The 19,978-nt window shown below is 46.9% G+C and overlaps 1 protein-coding gene across 10 annotated transcripts in view; it reads right to left on the bottom strand.

Moving 5' to 3' along the window:
* Positions 1-19,978, bottom strand: part of Myt1l (myelin transcription factor 1 like) — a 291,243-nt gene that overhangs the window by 6,219 nt on the left and 265,046 nt on the right. For 6 of the 10 annotated variants that reach the window (XM_032907573.1, XM_032907576.1, XM_032907574.1 and 3 more), the window contains 2 exons: positions 5,801-5,892; positions 2,524-2,633 (listed from right to left, as the gene is read on the bottom strand). In XM_032907573.1, the coding sequence (XP_032763464.1) occupies positions 2,524-2,633; positions 5,801-5,892 (202 nt within the window). The remainder of the gene's footprint in view (positions 1-2,523; positions 2,634-5,800; positions 5,893-19,978) is intronic. The other 4 variants (XM_032907569.1, XM_032907575.1, XM_032907571.1 and 1 more) reach the window with 1 other exon arrangement.

Genomic DNA, 19,978 nt, shown 5'->3' with positions numbered 1-19,978 from the left:
CTTTGTCTTCTCCCTCCGCAGCAAAGCTGCTCAACCCGACTGGTGACCTCAGGGGAGAGGCTCTTTCCAGGCTGTGATCTGCCTCCCCTCCTTCTGCCCCTATGTTTTCTGCACTAGCACATTCCTTGTCTACCACCCATGGCCTCCCCTTTCTCCTGGGCAATGTACAACTATCTAGCGGTAGCTTACATCCATGTCACTTTCCTCCTCTGCCTTGTTTCCTGAGTCTTCTCTCCCCTTCCTTGTGCTCTATCAGGCATGTATTCAATTCCTGTGTTTCCCCTGGTCCAGCTGTGCTCAGCTCATTTCTGTAGCTCTCTGCTTGAGTCACTGTGTAAGCTCTCAAACCTTACATACAGTGGGTGAGAACTGAGTTGGACTGGGTGAGACCTGTCGTACTTAACTTGGTGAATTGAGACACACGGTCTGCGTGGCCAGCTGGGCACTCAGAATACCTTGAGCCCCAATACCTATGCTGCATTGAGTACAACTGAATTGGGGTAAAGTGTATATTATCTTTGGTCATGTTGCTTGCCCAGAGAGTTATTTGAGCAGTCAGGACCTATGACCCAAGTCTGTATAGGTCCAAAGTCCTACTAAGAGTCCTTTCTGTAGAGAGCTGTAAAACACAGGAACATTTAAGATATCCAGGCTCATAAAAGCCATTTTGGTTGTACCAATTTGACCAGAAACACTCCTCAAGTATATTACCAAATGGTGGGCTCACCTGCTTGGTTATGTAGTAATTTTGTTCCTCCAACTGAATTCTTACATGTCAGTGAACTGAACACATTGGATATTTAACACCAGTAGTCTCCGGTTAGAGAAGATACTATGGTTTGGATGAGATTTGAGTGTCCCTAGGCTTCCCATGTTGACATTTAGTACCTACTAGGAAGAGTGATGAGTGTTAAAACTTAATGTAAATATTGATATTAGCTATGGACCCTGTGTGGGTGATCAGAATTAGAAAAGGTCAGCAGCATCAGGGTGGACCCATAGTTGGATGTTAGGAGCCTGGTGTTTTATAGGAGGAAAACACACATGCGTGTGCATTCAAGTGTGCGCGTGCATTCAAACACACACACACACACACACACACACACACACACACACACACACACACACACACACGGCCTTGGATCTCCAGAACCATGAGTGAAAATGGCCCTACTTTCTTCACACCAAGTTCTTCAATAGTCCTGCATGCATCAGCAACAGAAACAGACTAACATGGATGACCGCACTCAGAATGGCAGGGAAGTATGTTTTACTTAGCAAGTATGTGAGACACAGAAATGCTCACATGTACCTTCCCCTTTACTGTCTAGGCTTCACTGTCTGGTTCTTTGACAAAGTAAAGTCTGGGCTCTTCCTTGAGCATGACTCCAGTCACCTGGGTAGAGCCATAGCCCTGTGCACTGACTGTGACTTTCTCTATTCCTGGTTCCAGTGTGATCCTGACAATAATGATTTCAGCCTTAACCTGTCTCTGGTTTGCCTCAAGTCCTCTATCAATGTGTAGCCTAAGAGTATGAAGCGGCCTTGGGTGCTTCACCCAGGAGCCGGGTGGATGTGGCATGGCATGTGTGTCATGTATATCCAAGGTGACACTTGCCACAGTGAGTGTCACAGTGATTGTCATGCAGGGCTCCTCTGTTAGTCAATACTCATCTCAGTGCTCCAAGAAGCTTTTCCCTTTCCTTCCCAGCTGGCCACAAGACCCTGAGAACTCACAGAGAAATTCAAGATCAGCTTCTTATCAGCCCACATGCTTGGAGACACAAGCAGTAGGTGATGCCTCTCAGAAATCTTAGGGCTTCCGGGACCACTGTAGATGGATGCAAAATGATCATATAACACCAGGGCCTTAACACCTGGAGAGAAAACTCCCATCTTGCATCTTTGATAGAAGAGTGACTATGGGAATGACTAGCCACATGTGATCTGGTTGAACACAGAGGCACACTCAGGTAAGTGGACAACCCATGGCCTCTGTGCTATAACAAATATGGCCACACAATGATTCTGTAGAAGGCAAAGGCAACCACTGGGGGAACAAATGGGGAGACATGGAAAAGAAGGAAACCACACTTCCCCAGGAGCTGCCTTTAGTCCCTCTCTAAGCAACAGCGCTAATTTAAACTAGAACAGAGAAGAGGCTTCTTATTAAAACCACAATAGAAGCTCCACAATGGAACCAGAACTGAGGCTGAATTGCTAATACCAGAATGAGACATCATTACAGGATCAGGACTCCAGGTTGACATTGGTATGAGATTGGAGAATCTATGGGAGAACTGGAATGAAAAACTTCACACTAGACCTAGACCTGAAGCCAGGCACGCTGCCATATGCCTGTAAGCCCCACACTCTGAAAGCAGATGCACGAGGCTCACAGGAGTCCCGTGACAGCCTAGGCACACAGGGACACTCCTTCTCCATAAGCACAAACAGCAACCACAGAGACAGAGGAGCAGAGGCAGGGATCGGCGCTGGAGCTAGAATTGCGGCTTCACAAACTGTTACCTGAGTTCTGAGTTTGATCATGTCAGCCTCCATCTGGGAATTGGACTCATTAAGCTCCTTGATCTCTTCATCTAACTGTTTGATTTCTTCATCATTTTCTATACCTGCAATGGCAAAAATCATTAAGTTAGGGCCTCGGTGCCTGAAAACATTGCAGCAGAAATACTGCGTTTTCTGTTGTTTTTCCATTTTGAGTTGAATTTTGTTGGGAAATATATCATTGAATTTATAAAGAAACATAGCTTGTACGTCTTTATCTCCCCACCACTGCTTGCCTTATAACCAAGGCACCTAGAGAAAATGAAGACTTTGTAGAAAGAGCCCTGGTACTGACAGGTTGGAGCTCCAGGCTGAATGCCCTGAACCTCAGGAGACTCTGGGCAGAGGTTGCTTCGCGGACCCTTGGTTCTCCAAGTTGTATTCCTTCCCACTCTGTGCACTTAGCCTCCTCCCATGCTCATTTTTTGTTCTGCCGTGATGAGCACATCAGGCTTCCATCATGAGTCCTAACAGAATGTGACTTCAGACTTGTTCAGAAGCTGGGACGAATGTGACCCTGACTCTCTTGGGCTGAGCAGTTCAGGCCTACAACTGCCCATATGCAAGAGCCTAAGTGGCTCCCAAGGCCAGCCCCAGCAAGCCCAGGCACATAGCTAATGACCTGTGTTTACGAAGGGTATTTTCAACATCTGCTCTGCTGTGTTCTGCTGCTGACAGCTTTGTATCATCAATAACGATATAACGAGAATTCTCGTGTTTGGGGCTTTTTGGTTTTATATGGTTGAGGACACATGGAGTACAAGAGCCATTATCCTCAAACATGACAGTCCTGGGCTTGTGCATAGCATTGGTCACCTTCCTCAGTGAGGGATCCTACTGCAGACCAATGGGTAAGAATACAGTAGGGCAAGCCTTGCAGAATCTGTTTTGAAGCTTTGCAGAACAAATGGGAGAAGATGGGCGCTAGAAAGAGACAAGTCCATGGTAGTTAAGCCTTAGGAGTTGCTTTTAGAGGGAACAGAACAAAACAAAACAAAACAAAACAAAATGTTTTGCCGTAAGATAGAGGGTAAAAACCAAGGCTGCTGACTGAAGATGGAAGACTGATGTTGAGAGCACGCTCCTCACTCTCTCTGGATAGGCTACCCAGTGTGAGTTGTCCCTCCTCTAGGGCATGCTTTACCTTGTTTGTTCCTAGAGTGTCTTCATTCTCTCTCCATTGAACTGACCTTTGTCTCATGGCTACATCCTGCACTAATGAGTATCCAGTGGGTACAGACTGAGAATGACCTACCAAGGGATGCTTGCCCTGACCTCAGGGCTGGTCTACAAGATGCAATGCTAAGTGCCTTGTCAGTGACTGCTGCATGCTTTGAGTTCAGTGCCTTTCTTCCTTATGTCAAGAAACTTGGCTTCTTAGTGGGCAACACAGGGTGGGGATTGCCTACGAGTGTCTCAAAGCAAGCTCTTTATGCTGACTGTTTAAGGATCCAAGGAGAGAACATGAGGGTGGGCCCAAGGCCTTCTGGAAAGCAGAGACTGTAGATGATTTCCACATCCCTCGGACACTGGCTCATAGTACTTGAAGCCCCTAAGTCTGCATCACATAATTGGGTATATCTCTGGAGATAATGGGCCATATGTTAGTATTTATACCTGTCCCCGGCAGAGAAAAGGCTTCTATAGGCACTGTACTACCTTAGGATATTAAATAATATGACAGACAGGAAGAGCATGACAAGAGTGCATGTATCTGCATACTGCAATTGGCCTTCAGCTGGGGTTAAAGGAGATGGCCATCACCACCAAAGTCTGGGATTTGAACTGGGATGCCATTGTCCATGTACCAGTTTGATGTGAGGATCTCTCAGCCATGGCCGCTATGTTTGTAGTGTACGCAGAGTTCTGATTTAGGAGGTTTTAGGCAAAGGAGACCTGGGATTCTACCATTCTGGCTTCAGGGTAACTCTGGGTTTTGTGTACTGAGAGTATAGGTAGGACTTCTTGGTAGGGATGCCTGTGCCACTTCACTAATCTCACTCACAGATTCTGCTTACTGGTTACTGGAACCAGCTTGGGTGAGTGTTGAGCCATGGGTATTGGGGAGACATAGGAGGTACTGCCAGCCTCTGACATCTGGTTTAGGCCAGCTCCTCAATAACTATTATGTCCTTCTTCTTCTTAATTAAGCCTACAGCTCTAATGTTATAAGATCATGCTGCCACCACTGGCTTTTCTGCAGTCAGTCCTGGGGATCTAAATATAGGTCCTCATGCTTGAAGAGCAGTGATGTGACTCACTGAGCCATCTTCCCAGCCTTGTTCTGTGTTCTTGACCAAAGACTCCTTAGTTCATGGGCCAAAACCAAACCCACATCCTGAAGCACTTTAATGCTCCCTAAAGGAGGCATCCCATATATTCATGTCTTCTCCTAGGGACATCATGGTTTCATGCTGTCAGAGACACTAGACAGTGCTTCACCTCTATAGCTGGGAACCTGCTCCCACATGAAAATTGCTAGCAGATACATAAAGAAAGCAGGTAGCTATAGAAGAAGCTCATTTACAGTCTGAGACCTAAGACAATAGGGCAGAACATCCCTTCTTCTTGGCTAGGAACACCACTGGCACTTAGCTACCCTTGGCTATAGACAGCTCCAAAGGTGTCATATCGTTGACTCTGTTCTTGCAAATGAATTTTAGCTACTGGCTGAACTATGCATATGGGATGCAAGAGTCACGAGGATAGACTGTGGAGTGTGTCTAGGACCTGTGGGCTAGTATGTCTCAGCTGTTACAAAATCCTCCCAGGATCTCTGATTTTCCTTGGTGCACACATCCTAACCAATCACCAGCAATAGGGACTCCTGAACTGGACAAACGTTGAAGATCAATTCAAGACAATCCATAGTTGAACATGCTGAGAGAGAGAAGACAGGAAGAAGGCTGCTATCCTTGCCTTTTGCCCTCAGTGTTCTAAAGTTGCTCCTAGGTTATAGGCTTAGGAATGGGTGCCCAAAGAAAGAGGAAGAAAAGAAGTGCCATGGTTGTTGGTCAGCAAGTTGACACAGTGTTGGAGATCCTGGAACATGGGACAGGGGACATGGGTGGGGCCTAATGAGCTCTGCTTCTTTGGTCTCAGAACAGTGGGCTAAGTCACTGGCATACAGTGACATCCCACCTCTCTAACCAGCAGGAATGACCCAGGTTGTTGTTACCATTGCTGGTCTCTCTGACCAGCAGGAGTGCTGGGGACTCCAGGGTGTAGTTACCGTTGCTGGCTCGCTGCTTGATAGTCAACATCTGTTCTCCAGACAGCTTTGCTTTCTTCATTGCTGATGTGGCCCTCGGACATCCTGACAAGCTGTTGATAAGAGATGGCTGTTAGCCATGGGTTTCAAGAGAGCCCAAGCCCTGCAGTGTCAGATGAGGTATCTCAGAGTGGTTATCAGTTCAACTGATATCACAGAGAGGTTGAGAAATACAGATCAGTGGTGCTGTGTGCCAGCACATACCTATAAGGGTAACATGGTCTATATGTATATAAGCATGCACATGGGCTGATCATGGGTGTGCAATTAGTGTGGCCTCCGGAGTGGGGTCTCCAAGCAGGTATATGAGACAAGACAACACATGTTCTTCATGGTATAACTCATAGAGCTATTATATTCCTTAAAAGCCTGCTTCTTATGAATACCATCAGACTTACAAATCAACTAGGTTCATTCCAATTTCAAACACAACGAAATAAAGTAGAGTAAAAATGTTCCACCCAGCTTCGGTCACCATGACCCCCTTCACATCCTCCTCCTACCAACTGTTTGGGATGAAGGCAGGTATAAAGTCAACTACAATACTGTCACTAATATTTCTGAAAGCAGACCTGTTACTCAGCCAGGTTTTCAGATAGCCCCTGATGAATGTAATGTACTTCTGTATCATCACCACTGCTATATTTGGAATTGCCTAGAAGCCACACTTCCAGTCGTGTCTTCAAGGTTATTCTCTGAGAGTTTTTACTGAGGAGGGAAGATTCACTACAAGTATGGGTAATATCACTCTATATACCAGGATTCTAGACTAACTAAAAAGGGTTTAGGGAAGAAACAAGCCAAATGCTAGTGTTCCCCTTTCTCTGCACCCCCAATTTACCCAGGTATGAGCAAGTTCTCACATCTACAGCCTTGACCCACCTGGTGTAAAACCTTCCCACGTGGGCATGGGTACATTGCCACATGCCTATGACCCTAGCCCTTGGGAGGTAGATGCAGAAGGATTAGTAATTCAAGAAAAGTCTCAGTTACAACAAGAGTTTAAGGCCAGCTGTGGCTATATGAGACCGTTCAGCAAACAAAACGAAGCACACTTCTCTCCCCCCGGAAATAAACCCAGACTAAGTCCACTGCCCAGAGTTCTCAGGAGCCTTTCTGCAGCTACCAGGAGATGTGAAGGCAGGAGACTGCTTTTGGCATGTTTTGCTCCTGAAAAGCCACCTTCACACAGCCTTACCTGCTGTTGTTGCTTCACACGGAAGAGACACAGTCCTATTCCCTTTGCCCCTTTGTATGCTTTGATAAATGCAACCCGGGTGATCTGTACAAGCAAGTGTACCACTGTGTGCTTGTGCAAACACGAGATGGTGAGGCTATCGTCAAGGGATGCCACAACTGCTTTACGGTCAGATTTTCTTTGTGCAATTAGAAGGACCTCACTCTGAGATCACAGAAGTCTCCTACAGCCAGCCTGTAGTAGCTTCTTGTCTGCATTTACATTATCAGCATCATTTCTGTATATAGTCATAAGTGCTGAGCTCAGACATGACCAGATTAGCTGGGGTAGGGTGTTGTTTACAGCTTTGCCCACAACACACATAATGCTTGGGGTGTGCCAATGTAGTATGCATCCCAGGGATAAGAGTCCTCTGCTACAGTAGAGTCTGCAGGATCTCTGTTAGCTGTTGGCTAGGATCCATCAAGGAACATGCGTTGTATAGCTTTAGGCTTACTCGTGAAAGGAGAGTTAAGATCATGTTAGGATTGGGTATGTTTAATGACTGTGGTAACTTCTGCACATTGCTGCAGCGTCTGTGCTAGTCAGGTGCCTGAAATGAGAGCTTCTGGGCCAAAGCTATCCAAAGAGGCTATACCTGGACCCATCCCCATTTCCAGGGCAAGTTGGGTATGATTGTGGGCATGAGTTGCTGGTTGAGCCTCCTGCAAACATTCCCAGGACAGCACTTTGCTCCAGCCTAAGGCCTGGCCCAGGCCCACAAAAGCATGCATCTCCCACATTACGGCCATTACTATCTCTGGCCATTCTGGCAGCAGATTTTTCAGAGGCCAGGAAGTTGGACAGAGAGCATCAGAATGTGGAGTACTGGGTTCCAGAGGCCTGCCTCCCTTCTTTACTTCGTATCCAGGCTGCTGCCTCAGGAAGAATCCTGTCACATATTGTTTTTCATAGTTACCATCCCTGGGACCCATGTGTTTGCATCCCTTAATGGAACTGCAGGGCCTTTACTTGGGCCTGAAAAGCCACCTTCACACAGCCTTACCAGCTGTTGTTGCTTCACATGGAAAAGACACAGTCCTATTCCCTTTGCCCCTTTGTATGCTTTGATAAATGCAACCCGGGTGATCTGGGGCCCAACAACCACACACATTCTGTGCAATGGCCTGGGACTCCAGATCATTTCTTCAGCTCAAGTCCAGTACTTCTTAAATGTCCCTGTTGTCAGCTTAAGGTCTGCACACTGGTGACTCCTCTCTGCATTTCTACATTTACCCATGATGCTCTTCGGTCTTACATTTCTGCTCCAGCACTGTGCACTGACCACCCAGCTTTCCCCACCTAATTATCCATTAATTATCTATTAAATAGAAGCATGTGCTTTAGGAAGTCTCTGGCTCAGTCTCCACCCGGCTCAGTTGCTTCTCCTAACTCAAGAATACGGCAGCGCAGGGATCACATCCCCAGACATCACACCTGGGCATCTCAGGCTCTTTCTGGACCAGGAGCACAGCACACTGGGAATTTCAGGAGTGCTTTGGCTGACTTTGGTAAGATTGCATGTAATCAATGATGGGAAAAATGACACCAGAGGGCATTTCCCACTCAAGATATTGCTTTCATGGAACCTGATTTGGGTTTCCCCTCATGAGAATATCTCTAGTTTCTTCTGTTTTCTCTACAATGAGGAGCATAGCTTCTAGTGAGTTCCTTGGACTGATCTATATTGCTTTACCACAACAGATATTAAGTGCTGCCTGGTGGCTCTGCTCTATTAGCAGCTGCTTCAAGGACTCCTGAAGTAGAGTCCCAGACTTCCTAACTCAAGGCAGTGCCTCTTTCTTTGCAGTTCTCAGGAGAAAGCCAGATGCATGCTGGGCCACACTGCTTCAGTTTAGCTCTCAGGTATTCACTGCCCAGAATTAAAAACAGAAATCTTCCTTTTTACATTTGTAAGGGGAAGTAAAAGACAAAAAAAGCCATCTCACATTGAGCTGGACAGAAGTCCTAGAAATAGCAATTTGTGTTGCTTCTCTGTCGTCAGTGGATACATCTACCTGATAGAAAGGGTAAATAACAGTGTTACACACGGAGGTGAGGCCTGGGCGGGAGTTTGGGAAACTGTACCAGGAAGCAGCAGACCTAAGGAATGCTTCATCCTGCTCAAATATCCCATTCAGTTCCTGCCATTCCAATCCCATGAGTGCATCTCCTCATGGGTCAAACTTGGAGTTGAGCCTAGACCGGTAGTGTCCGGTTCCTTGCAGACATACTGCCATCTGCTGGTTACTCACGCAGTCTCCTCTCTGCCTGGCAGAGGGTCTGAGAGACATGAGACAGCCACTGGCTTCAGGGAAGGAGCACACAGCCAGCCTCCCTTCCTCAGAAGGTGAGTTCCAAGCAAAGGAGCTCAGACTGTTGTGGAAGCTCTTTCTAATAAAGACAGGCGGCTTCTGAGCTTTGATTTGAAGTTCCAGCGCTGAGAAATTCTGGGGAACCCATAGTTCATGCCCATTTCCCCGATTCTTCCTCGCCTGGGATCCCAGACATCAGGCACCAGACATCATTTAAGGACCCAGCAAGGATTTCAGTGGCTGCACAAGGAGGAGGAAGGGTCCCTAGTCTTTATCAGGACATTAGTTTCCTAGAGAACCTTCAGTTGCACGTAGCTAAACTTCCAAGGATGTGTGGTGAAAGTGGGCAGGGCATGATGATAAGGAACAAAAATGTGATCTGGAAGAAAGCCCAGGGAAGCACGCAGTGAGGGTCAACTGGGGGCTCTGCTCAGCAAAACCAGGTTTTCCTAGATTCAAACTTCTAGAGGCTTCCAGAGATGGGGGCGGGGGCATCTCTCACACAGGCAGCATCGATTGCCTGTGTGAGATATTTCTCTTTCAGGAGCCTTTACCATTTTGTATATTATGGACATGGAATTTGCTGTGTGACCAACCACCCAGACGTAAGTTCTAGCTACCTAAGTGGCTTAGCCTATTCGGTCATGGAAACCCTGCCAGCCTCCTCAGTCCCATAAAGAAACAGTCTTCCCAAAGCTTGGGGACACTAGAGAGACTGGTGCTCACCTAACAGGTCATTGGGGGTGACTGAGCAGCGGTGACCCCAGAAACACTACAGAGTATCCAGAACCTTGCTAGGAGTTGGGTACAGTCGCATATGAGACAGGCAGATTTCCATCCAACTCAAGATTGGCCTGGGCTACAGAGAGGCCCAGTCTTAAGAAAAAAGAAGCCCTTGTCACTGAATTTCATATCCCCATCTATTTCACTCGACAGTAGCAGTTCCCAGTGGAGCAGCACTCAAAGGAGGCCCTGCAGAGAGCAGCAGTAGTGGTTGACAGGATGCTGTCCTCTGTGGTTGTCCGCACTTTCCCTGAGTGACAGAATATTTTCGCAGGGTTCCTAGAGGATCTGGAGTCCAGACTGGACTGACCACTGTCTCCCTAACTTGGGCTCTGACACCTTTGTCCAAACAGAGATGGGAAATCTGGCAGGTATTTCCCTTTGAGCATTTAGTTGCTGAGGAAGCAGGTATGGATGAGGTAGAGCTTGGTAGCCTTGGGTTTGGGGATGGCCAGTGTTAAGAGTGACAGATGTAGCTGCAGAGATAGGCAGAGGCTGACGGCTGGAGACCTGACTTATCCACTGAGGGCACTGGATTTAAGAGCAGTGTCCTGAAGCTTGTATTGCTGCCACTGTCATGGAGAGCACTTGGAAGGGGCCATGGGAGAAGCCTAGAGAGGAGTAGCTGCTGGTGTTAGGGAGTGGGTTGGGATCTGGGGAGACGACAGGGCTGGGTGGTTCAAAGAGAATGCCACCCAGAGGCTTGAGAAGCAGACATACCACTGTTTCTAACTTCCCAGGCTGTTTCTGAGTCCCCTCCCCTCCCCTCCCCTCCTCTTCCCTCCTCTGTTCTCTCCCCTTTTCCTTCTTCCTGGATTTTGTTTGTGATAGACAGTTCTATGTGTCAGTGTGGAACGGCTGCAATTTTCAACTGTTTATTGTTTAATCTAACACTATGTGTTGTTGTAAGGATATCCGGAGTGACCAATATCCACCTCAGTTGATTCCAGCAGAGGTGAGGGACAAGTTCACTGGCAGACTTTGAGAAAAGACAGGTTCCCGGGGAGAGAATTTAGCCTGAGGCTGGAGGGTCAGTGTAGCCTGGATGGACATACCAAGCTTCCCACCACAGGCAAAGAACCCCCCTTTTTTCAGAGAGAGCATGATTGGGAGCTTTCCTCATTTCCTGTTCCCCTGACGTGCTTAGGATCTCCATCCTGTGACCTTACTTGCTTTATTTCTTTGGTAATTTCTTCCTTTCATTTTCTCAGTTCTGTTTCTGTGGTCCCTCTCCCCAGGAACTCCTTAGTAGTTTGTAACCAATGCTCCGGAACCATTCATTCTTCTGAAATATGCTATCTCTTTACAATTTATGCCTTCAATTTGGCATCTTAACTTTCCATGTGATCCTTCCTTTGTACTTAGGTTTTAAAGATAAATTTACCCCCTGCCCCACTGGGTTATAAACACAATATACTTTAATACCCTTTCCATTCTTTCCTGCCTTTCAAGCGATAAGCTTGAAAAGATTTCTTTTGTTCATGGTATTTCTGGTTTTATGTGGTTTGTTTGTTTGCTTGTTTGTTTTCTACTGCCCCTCTCCTTTCTGGCTTGGTTTGCTTAGCATCTGTCAAGAAATGCACTCCCTTTACTGGCTGTGGTTCTTGGCTCTGGTTGCCTCTCATAGGTGTCAGTGACCATCAAAATTCCTTGTCTGGCTGCTGGCTCCACTGGGGAGCCAGGCTCCTTGTCCAGAGAACTGGACTTGGCAGACTGCAGATTCATAGGGGTGGTCAGCTGGAATCTGAGGTCAGGAAGGAGGTGGGGCCTCTCCACTGTAACTCTCCGTCCTGCTTTCTGCAGAGCATTGCTGTTTTCAGCCTGCAGAGCACTTGTTCCCAAGGTTCTCTGCTCGCACTTTCCCAGGGTGTAGGAGGCACGTGACCCAGCCTTCAAGAGCCCACCTGCCCTTGTTTCAGGGGTCCTTTACCTCAACACCCTCAGAGGCATGCGGGTGTGGGAGAATGTCAGCATGGGTTCTTGTTTTCCTTCTCCTTCCATTTTTACCTCCACCTCCCCAGCTCAGATGCTCAACAGGAGGGTGAGCCTGAACTTGTCTCTCCTTGGCATGTGCCACTGACAGTGGGTAGGACATGTTCTCTTTCTTTGTATTTAGGTTGTACTGTACTGTGTTTTGCAGGTTCACTATGAGAATCAGTCATGTTAGTGGTATCATGAGATTCAGTGAGGATAAGTGTGTATCAGTCCTTGGAATTTAACCAGGATTCTCAATAGAGGTGATACATAAAACTTTCTGCTGGGCAATGTATACCTGTAACTTCATACACTGGTCCAAGAGCTCCTCTCTGGTCCCTTTTAAGGGGGTGTCACTCAAGTACTTCGTGCGGTACTACCTGTACATCTTGGTCTAAGTGTATGGGTCCTGCATGGGTCCAGGGGGTTCAGTGACCTCAGAGAGTCTCTTTATCCGAGGCAGGGTGGTTACTGACTAAAGAGGGATGATCAAAGTGTCAGAGGACACAGCATCAAGACCCAGAGGCCCCAAAAGAAGTTCCAAGAGTTTGTACTTGCAAAGCAGGAGCTTGTTTCTGGCCAAGTCTTCCTCTGGGTCCTCCCAGGCTGCCTCTAAGCATGACTGTCACAGACAACAGGAGAAGCTCCCTTTGTTTCTCTTTGTTTCAGGCTCAGGTAAGGCTTTGGATTTAGATTGCTAGATCTCCAAATAGAAGGACCTCATATTCCAAGTTGTGAGCATTATTTGGAAATAGGGTCTTTAAGGATGAGATCAAGTTAGTGTGGCCCTTATTACAACTATACCCACAACAGACAACACTACAAGAAGAGAAGGACTTGGGGGGTGTGGTGTTGACAGAACCCTTAGGCTGGAAAGGGCTGCTTTCAAAGTTTCTGATATTTCTACTTAGCCACAGAGGGAAACTTCCCAGTGCACACTGGTCCATTGGGTGGCCCTTGAAATCAGTGTAGTCCCATCTGGTGACACATCTGGTTTGTTGCAGAATGTTCCCATGCTCCCAGTTTCCTGTCTAAACACACAGGCTGCTTTTGCTCCAGTGGCATTGATCCATGGGAAGAGCAGTTAAATGAGAGGACCCCTGTTGCAGAGACTGCTCAGGCACGGGCGTGGATGGTAGGCATCAGGTGGCATGTGGTGGTTGTGGGAATAATGATGACTTTTGAAATAATGGTAGTTATGGTAGCAACAGTGATTGTTATGGTAACCAACAGCACCGTTACCACCGCTGTATCACGGCTACAACCACTATTACAACCATCACTCCAATAACCATCCCCACAGCCCTCACCATCACAAACACACAACCAGCATCTCCACAGCCCCTGACAACCAAAACCACAGCTCCCATAATGACAGTCACAACAACAATTCAACCCCAGGCCCTATAATAACCACAATAAGGTAAAACCCATCATAACCACAATGTCTACGTCTACCACAATCATAGCCAGAATAATCTCCACACAGCAACCACAACCACAACCATGGCCATTGCCACTGTAATGAGTACCACAACCACTACTACAAACAGCACAACACTACAAATACCACACAACCCAAACCACTGCCACCATAAACAGTGCGACCCAAACCACTGCCACCACAACCCTCTCTGCTGTGGATAGAACAACTCTTGGAAACACTGAAGACACCTGAAACCTGCTGTCCTGTCACCTTCCAGTCTGCCCTTTGGAGACAGAAGTAAATGTCTCAGTGGGAGCCTGCTTTGCCACAGTTCTGTGAAAGCCAAACAAACACTCTAGAAAGACTGCAGAGGACCTACTGCCCAGCCCACGGCCAGGGAGGGCTGAGCAACTGCTCCAAAGAAGACATCAGTCTTCTTTACAAAAATACTTGGTTTTAGAGTGCGAATCTAAACTTTAATTTTGGAGACCGTCTGAGTTTCCTTGTGGAATTAGATTGAGGTGACAGTAAATAAGGACACTTATTTTGAAGACACTTACACTTAAGTATTTGAGGAGATTGTTTTCAAAGCTCCAATCAGACATGGACACTTACAAATACTCAGCTTCCTTTTATAAAAGGCTGGAGTATTCACATGTGACATCCCAAACGCCTTCCCACTTCTTTTTCTAAGATACTGAGAACTGAACCTTGGGCCTTGAGCAGAGGGCAAGTTTTCTACCACAGAGCCATGCCTTCCACCGTAATCTCCTGTAGGTCATTTATATTTCTCGGGACCATGCAACCACTTCAGAGAATGTCTGATGGGCTGTGGAGATGGCTTAGATGCATTCATTCTACTCTTGCAGACAACCTGAGTCCAGTCCTACACTGGGATGCTCACAGCCACCTATAACTCCAGTTCTAAAGACTCTGATGTCTGGACCCCATGGACATCTGCATTCATACATGCACAGAACCTGCCCCTCCCAAAACACATAGACATACACATAATGAAAAATAAAAACAAATCCTAAAAAATAAAACAATGTAACTGGTGTAAAAACTGTTATTATACTACGATGCTTTGGAAAGAATGACAGAAAAAAATGTACACATATTCAGAACAGAGGTGACCTGTAGTTAATTGACCCTGGGATGGAGAGGCTGCCTGTATTCACATACAGAAAGCAGGTTCTAGATGTGATGAAGCCTACCTGCCCCTCCTCTATTCTGCATCCTTCCCCTGCGGGTGTAGGCTGCGCATGCACATCCCTGGCTATCCCTGAGCCCACACAGAACTAGGGGAGCTCTCCCAGAGGACAGAGGCTTTTGAGAAGTTCAGACCTGGCAGAGGTCTTTCCTGCATTCGTCTCCTCCCTTCTCATTCTCTTGCACATAACAATGGAAGCTCACCGGGCTACTATACAACCCTGATTCTCAGCTCTGCAAGGTGAGAGGGAACACAGTGTCCCTGTCTTAAACACTGGAGCCCTTCTCCCATATAGCCCTTCCCTGAGGCATGAAAATGCTGTACAGCACCAAGAGATACTGATGACGTGAAGGAGAGAGCAGTGATGCACCACACACTCAGACACTGGGAACTGCAATGGAATTGCGTGTTCACCTTGAAGTCCTTCATTTCATTTTTTTCTGAAAAAAAAAAAAAAGTCAGAACATCCTATCCCCACCCCCATGCCCACATTTTTCTAGCTAGTGGTTTCCCTATCTTGGCTTCTCCCACAGATGTTCACATTGCTCTCCCCTCTTCATTTTTGGCTTCCTGACCTCCACCAGGAAGTCATTTGATCCCTGGATCTCCCTCTCTCTCTCTCTCTCTCTCTCCTCCTTTGATCTGGACTTAAGAAATGTCCAGTCCTACCTTGACCCTGTTAATGACTGAACCTCTCCCAGTCTTGTTTTGACCCTTAACCCTCTGTCTAAGCCCTCATGGCACAATAGGACTACCCACACTGAAACCCTTTCAGTTTGAGAGTTTAACTATCATTTATTACGCTGCCTTGATACTCTCTCAGCCATGTGGCCTCTACAATGTTAGTGTCTTTTGGTGGCCCTACTGGTCTCAATGCTAGTGTGGCCTTGGTGTCTCACCCTTGACCTCAGCAGACCATCAGCCAGGAGATGTTTTCAGAGCTGTTCTGAGAGTCACTCATTCGCACCACTTTTTCCTTATAAAGCACAGACTTAGGTGTGACCAGATATTGATCTTATTAGGGATCTCTCTTAACCTATTTCCGGCTGTCCAGTGGACATTTCTACTGTCAAATGACAGAAAATCTCAAGACAATACATTTGAGATGACGCCACCATAGCTTCCCTCTCTCGTAGTCTCAATGCTTGTGTGCCTCAAAGTTCACATTTTAAATTAAGATTTAGTTTTAGTTTTAAGTGTGTGTGTGTGTGTGTGTGTGTGTGTGTGTGTGTGTGTGTGTGTGTGTGTGAGTTCATGCATGTGCATGCACACATGACTTCAGGTCTCTTCAGAGTGCAGAAGAGGGTACTGAGTCCTGCAGGGCCACAGTTACAGCAGTGGTAAGTCACTGTATGTGGTCACTGGGAACTGAACTCCGCTCTCTGCGAGAGCAGTGTGTACTTCCAGTTGCTGATCTACTTATCGGTTTGCATCACTTTGGTTGCTGACTTTTGTTGTTGAGACAGGGTCTTATGTATCCTAGGATGGGTTTGAGCTTGATATACAGCCGAGGAAAACCTTGAACTTCTGATCCTCTCTCTTACCCCTGAGTGCTTGGATTAAAGGAGTGTACCACCATGCCCAGTTTATGAAGTCAAAGAGGCACCAACTGATCTCTATCCCCAGCTTCCCCATCTCACAAAGCCCACATCCATGCACCTACTCCACGAGGGCAATTTCAGGATACAGACTCTTTAATGAGGCCATTGAGGCTAAATGAGGCGAGGTGCTGGGCCCTGGCCTGGTAAGATTAGTGTTAATAAAGAGGACTATACCCTCTCTCTACCCTGTGAAGACAATGTAATCCAGGAAATGGCTCTCACCAGCAGCCCCCAAGGTAATGGCTCAATTTCAATTTCAGGCTTCAACTCCATTGGATAGAGAATAGTTTTTGTTATTTAACATTTTGTTACAATTGCCAGTGCTCACCAATATGCCCAACTTTAAAACTTAGTTCATTTTGGTATCCTATGCTCTGTATCTTCTTAGTCCTGCTGTGGCTGGACCCCATAGTCTCTTCCTCACATTCCCTCATTCCTCCTTCTGCCTCCTATCCCTTTGCTAGAATTCTAGGCCTTCTACGGAACTACAAAATCTAGGCCTCACCTAAAGCCCTAAACATACTGTCTTCTTCCTATTGGGACCTCTTCCATCTGCATTCGTCCTGGCTTATGCTTCCCCTGGCAATGAAACCTTTCTCTTTGGAGCCTGGGTTACCCTGTTGCTGTGTAACTCCACTCCTCTTAGTATAACCTTCTCTCCTCTAGAGAGCACACCTTGGGATCCAGCTTTACAGGCTGAACTCCTTTGGCTCTTCCGTTGAGGCAACCCCACTTATGTCCCTGTGGAAAGTAAGTGACTGGAGAGAGAGAGAGAGAGAGAGAGAGAGAGAGAGAGAGAGAGAGAGAGAGAGAGAGAGACTGACTGCAGGCCAGTATTTCCTGGTGGGGCAGAGTTCTCAAGTGCCTGGGTTTTCCAGGGATCTTCCATGGTCTCCACTTAGGCTCTCCACTTCCAGCCAAACTGTGCCCTGCCTTTTCTTGCATGTGCCCCAGTCTATCAGCCCTGAGTCTGAGACCTTCCAGAGTGGCTTTGAGTTGAGTCCTTGAGTCCATGCCTTACTGCTGTGCCCTGCATGGAGCTTGGCCCTGGTGAACTTTTGAATGCTTGTTTGATGGGGCATATTTTATGTATATACTATATTGCATTGTAGTCTGACTGGTTCTCCTGCTAAGGCTGGGCTCTAAGGTTGCCAGGGACAGTGGAAATCATGTTTCTGTCCCCTCTAATCTGCACATCTTCCTATATAAAGCCATACTTTTCTTCACCGATATCTGATAATACTGTCATTCCAGTATTATCTCCTAACTTCCTTTTAGGGTTTCCCCCTTTGTCTCTAAGCACAGCCTTCAGTTTTAGAAGGAACTGAGAGGCTCACATTAATGGCTTTGCCAATGACCATCACAAATTCACAACCATTCAGAGGTCTCGGGAATCATGTGACCAGCAGTCTAGATTGGTTCTCAGGACACAGATAGACCCCTTAGACCTGCCAGTGGTATTTATCTAAAATAGTCTGATGTGCTGACCACAGATGGACCCCTGAGGACAAGTCTTCTGTTGAAAAAGAACAATAGTAAAAGTGAGCACATCACAGAGTATGTGGTATGCACCATGCATGGTGTCCACAGCATGGCCATGGTGTGCTTCTTCTCCACACCACAGCTCCACCTCCATCAATAACAAGCTGAGAGAAGCACTGTGAGGAAGGGCCAAGGAGATGCTGAGCCCCATGGAGTTCCCAAAGGACATGCACCTTGCAGGGGGAGATTCAGAAGAGGCGGTGAGCGAGCAGGAGTTGGCCCACAGGAGACACTTGCTGAGTCTCTGGGGAGAAGTGGGTAGGCTGTTTCCCTGGATGCTCCTCATCTCCATGGTGCCTGAGCCCTAGTGCTCCTCCTTCCCCCAGGAGCCTTGAGAGCACCTTGAACAGTGAGCACTGTCGAGATTTTATTGTGTGAAATGAATTGCAACCTTAGAGAATGGAGCTAATGCCAGCCACCCACATCCCAGACTAGCTACTAAAAACAAAATGGATAGACCTAAGACGGAAGCTCTCTGAGGGCAGGGCCGTACAGAATGTTCTACCTCTTCTTGGCCTCTCTGAAACCTGGACAGTCTGTAACCAAGGATGCTTAGCTTCAGTCAAGGTACGGAACGCTGTCTTCGCCGTGCTAGATATGTGCTACAACTCACATAAGGGCCTTTTAACATTTTTTAAATGTTACTATTAGCTGAAGTGTTTCGGGACAAGGAACACTGTGGAGGGCATTTTGGCACTGGCTGAATTTTATAAAAATATCACTGTTGAGGGGTTGGTCTGTTAAGTATTCCAATGCTAAACACTGGCCCCCAAGATCTGGTTGTTATCCATCAAGCACATCCTCATGTATACCAAATGTTGTGTAAACTTTGCTCCCCAATCTTCTCTGACTAGTTAAATAAAAGTGGTTATAGCCAATTATTAGAGGAAACAGCAGTAGATGGGGTTTTTGGATACCAGACTGGGGACCCAGGTAAGGATCACAGAGGGGTGGGAGAAGGGGAGGAGGGAAAAGACAGAAAGAAGAAGAGGCTACCACGAGAGGAGATGGGCCATAAGTAGGTGGCCAAGAGAAGTGCATCCTGAGGACAGGCTGATGGGGCAAAATGGCAGCTCAGGACTCAAACAGCTAATAACTTGGGGAACAAAGCTGAGAATTAGCCAGTCTAACATATGGAAAAACTGACTAGTGACAATTGCCCAGTAATTGTGCTAAAGCTGATTGAATAAATCTATAGGACTCAGTCTCCTTTATTGGGGGCTGGCCGAATCATATGAAGAACCAAGAGAGTAAACTGAGTATCTACAACAACATACCACTGCTGGAGCCTGGGTCCTGCAGTGTTGCTGACACACCACCAGACACACGTAACACAGATGTTACGTCCTCAGCCTTCTTTGCAGCATTTGAATCTAAGAGTGGCAGGTGGTGGTAACCGGTGAGAGAGGCTGGCCCTGGAGAGGGAAGGCTGGGTACAGCCGGGGTTATTGTCCTGATATCTGCTGGCCCTAGGCGTGCTGTGAACCGATGGGTCTTCTTAGTTCTACACAAGAACCTGCTTGTATAAACAGGAGAAGTAGCTGCGCAGGCCTGGTTGTAGGTGTACTTTATATATACATATTGGTGTATAAGAGCAATCTGAGAGAAAGCAAGACCACAAGCCTGGGAGCCTTGGAAGGCAGTTGGCTAAATATGGTATGGGAAAGACCTTTTTTTAGTTATTTATTTTACAAAGTGTTTAAGCCATTGAGTTTTCTACCTGAGCAGCCTATCCTTTTACTTTTTTCTTTTTACCTTCTCTCTCTCTCTTCCTCTCTCTCTCTCTCTCTCTCTCTCTCTCTCTCTCTGCCTATGTGTGCACATGCATATGCACATGTATGTGGTGTATGAATAGGAAAGGTGTGCATACCCAGGATACACAGAAGCCAGAGGACACTGGATGTCCCACTCTACCTTGTTATTTTGAAGCAGGGTCTTTCCCTGGACCTGGTTAGGCTGACAATGAACAGTCCCCAGTGGTCCCCTCATTGCCAGAGTTACCACAACAGACACACATGTGTACACACACTCTCTCTCTCTCTCACACA

Source organism: Rattus rattus, chromosome 7 (assembly GCF_011064425.1).
Source record: "Rattus rattus isolate New Zealand chromosome 7, Rrattus_CSIRO_v1, whole genome shotgun sequence".
NCBI classification, from domain to species: domain Eukaryota; kingdom Metazoa; phylum Chordata; class Mammalia; order Rodentia; family Muridae; genus Rattus; species Rattus rattus.
This window is presented reverse-complemented; position numbering and strand designations above follow the sequence as displayed.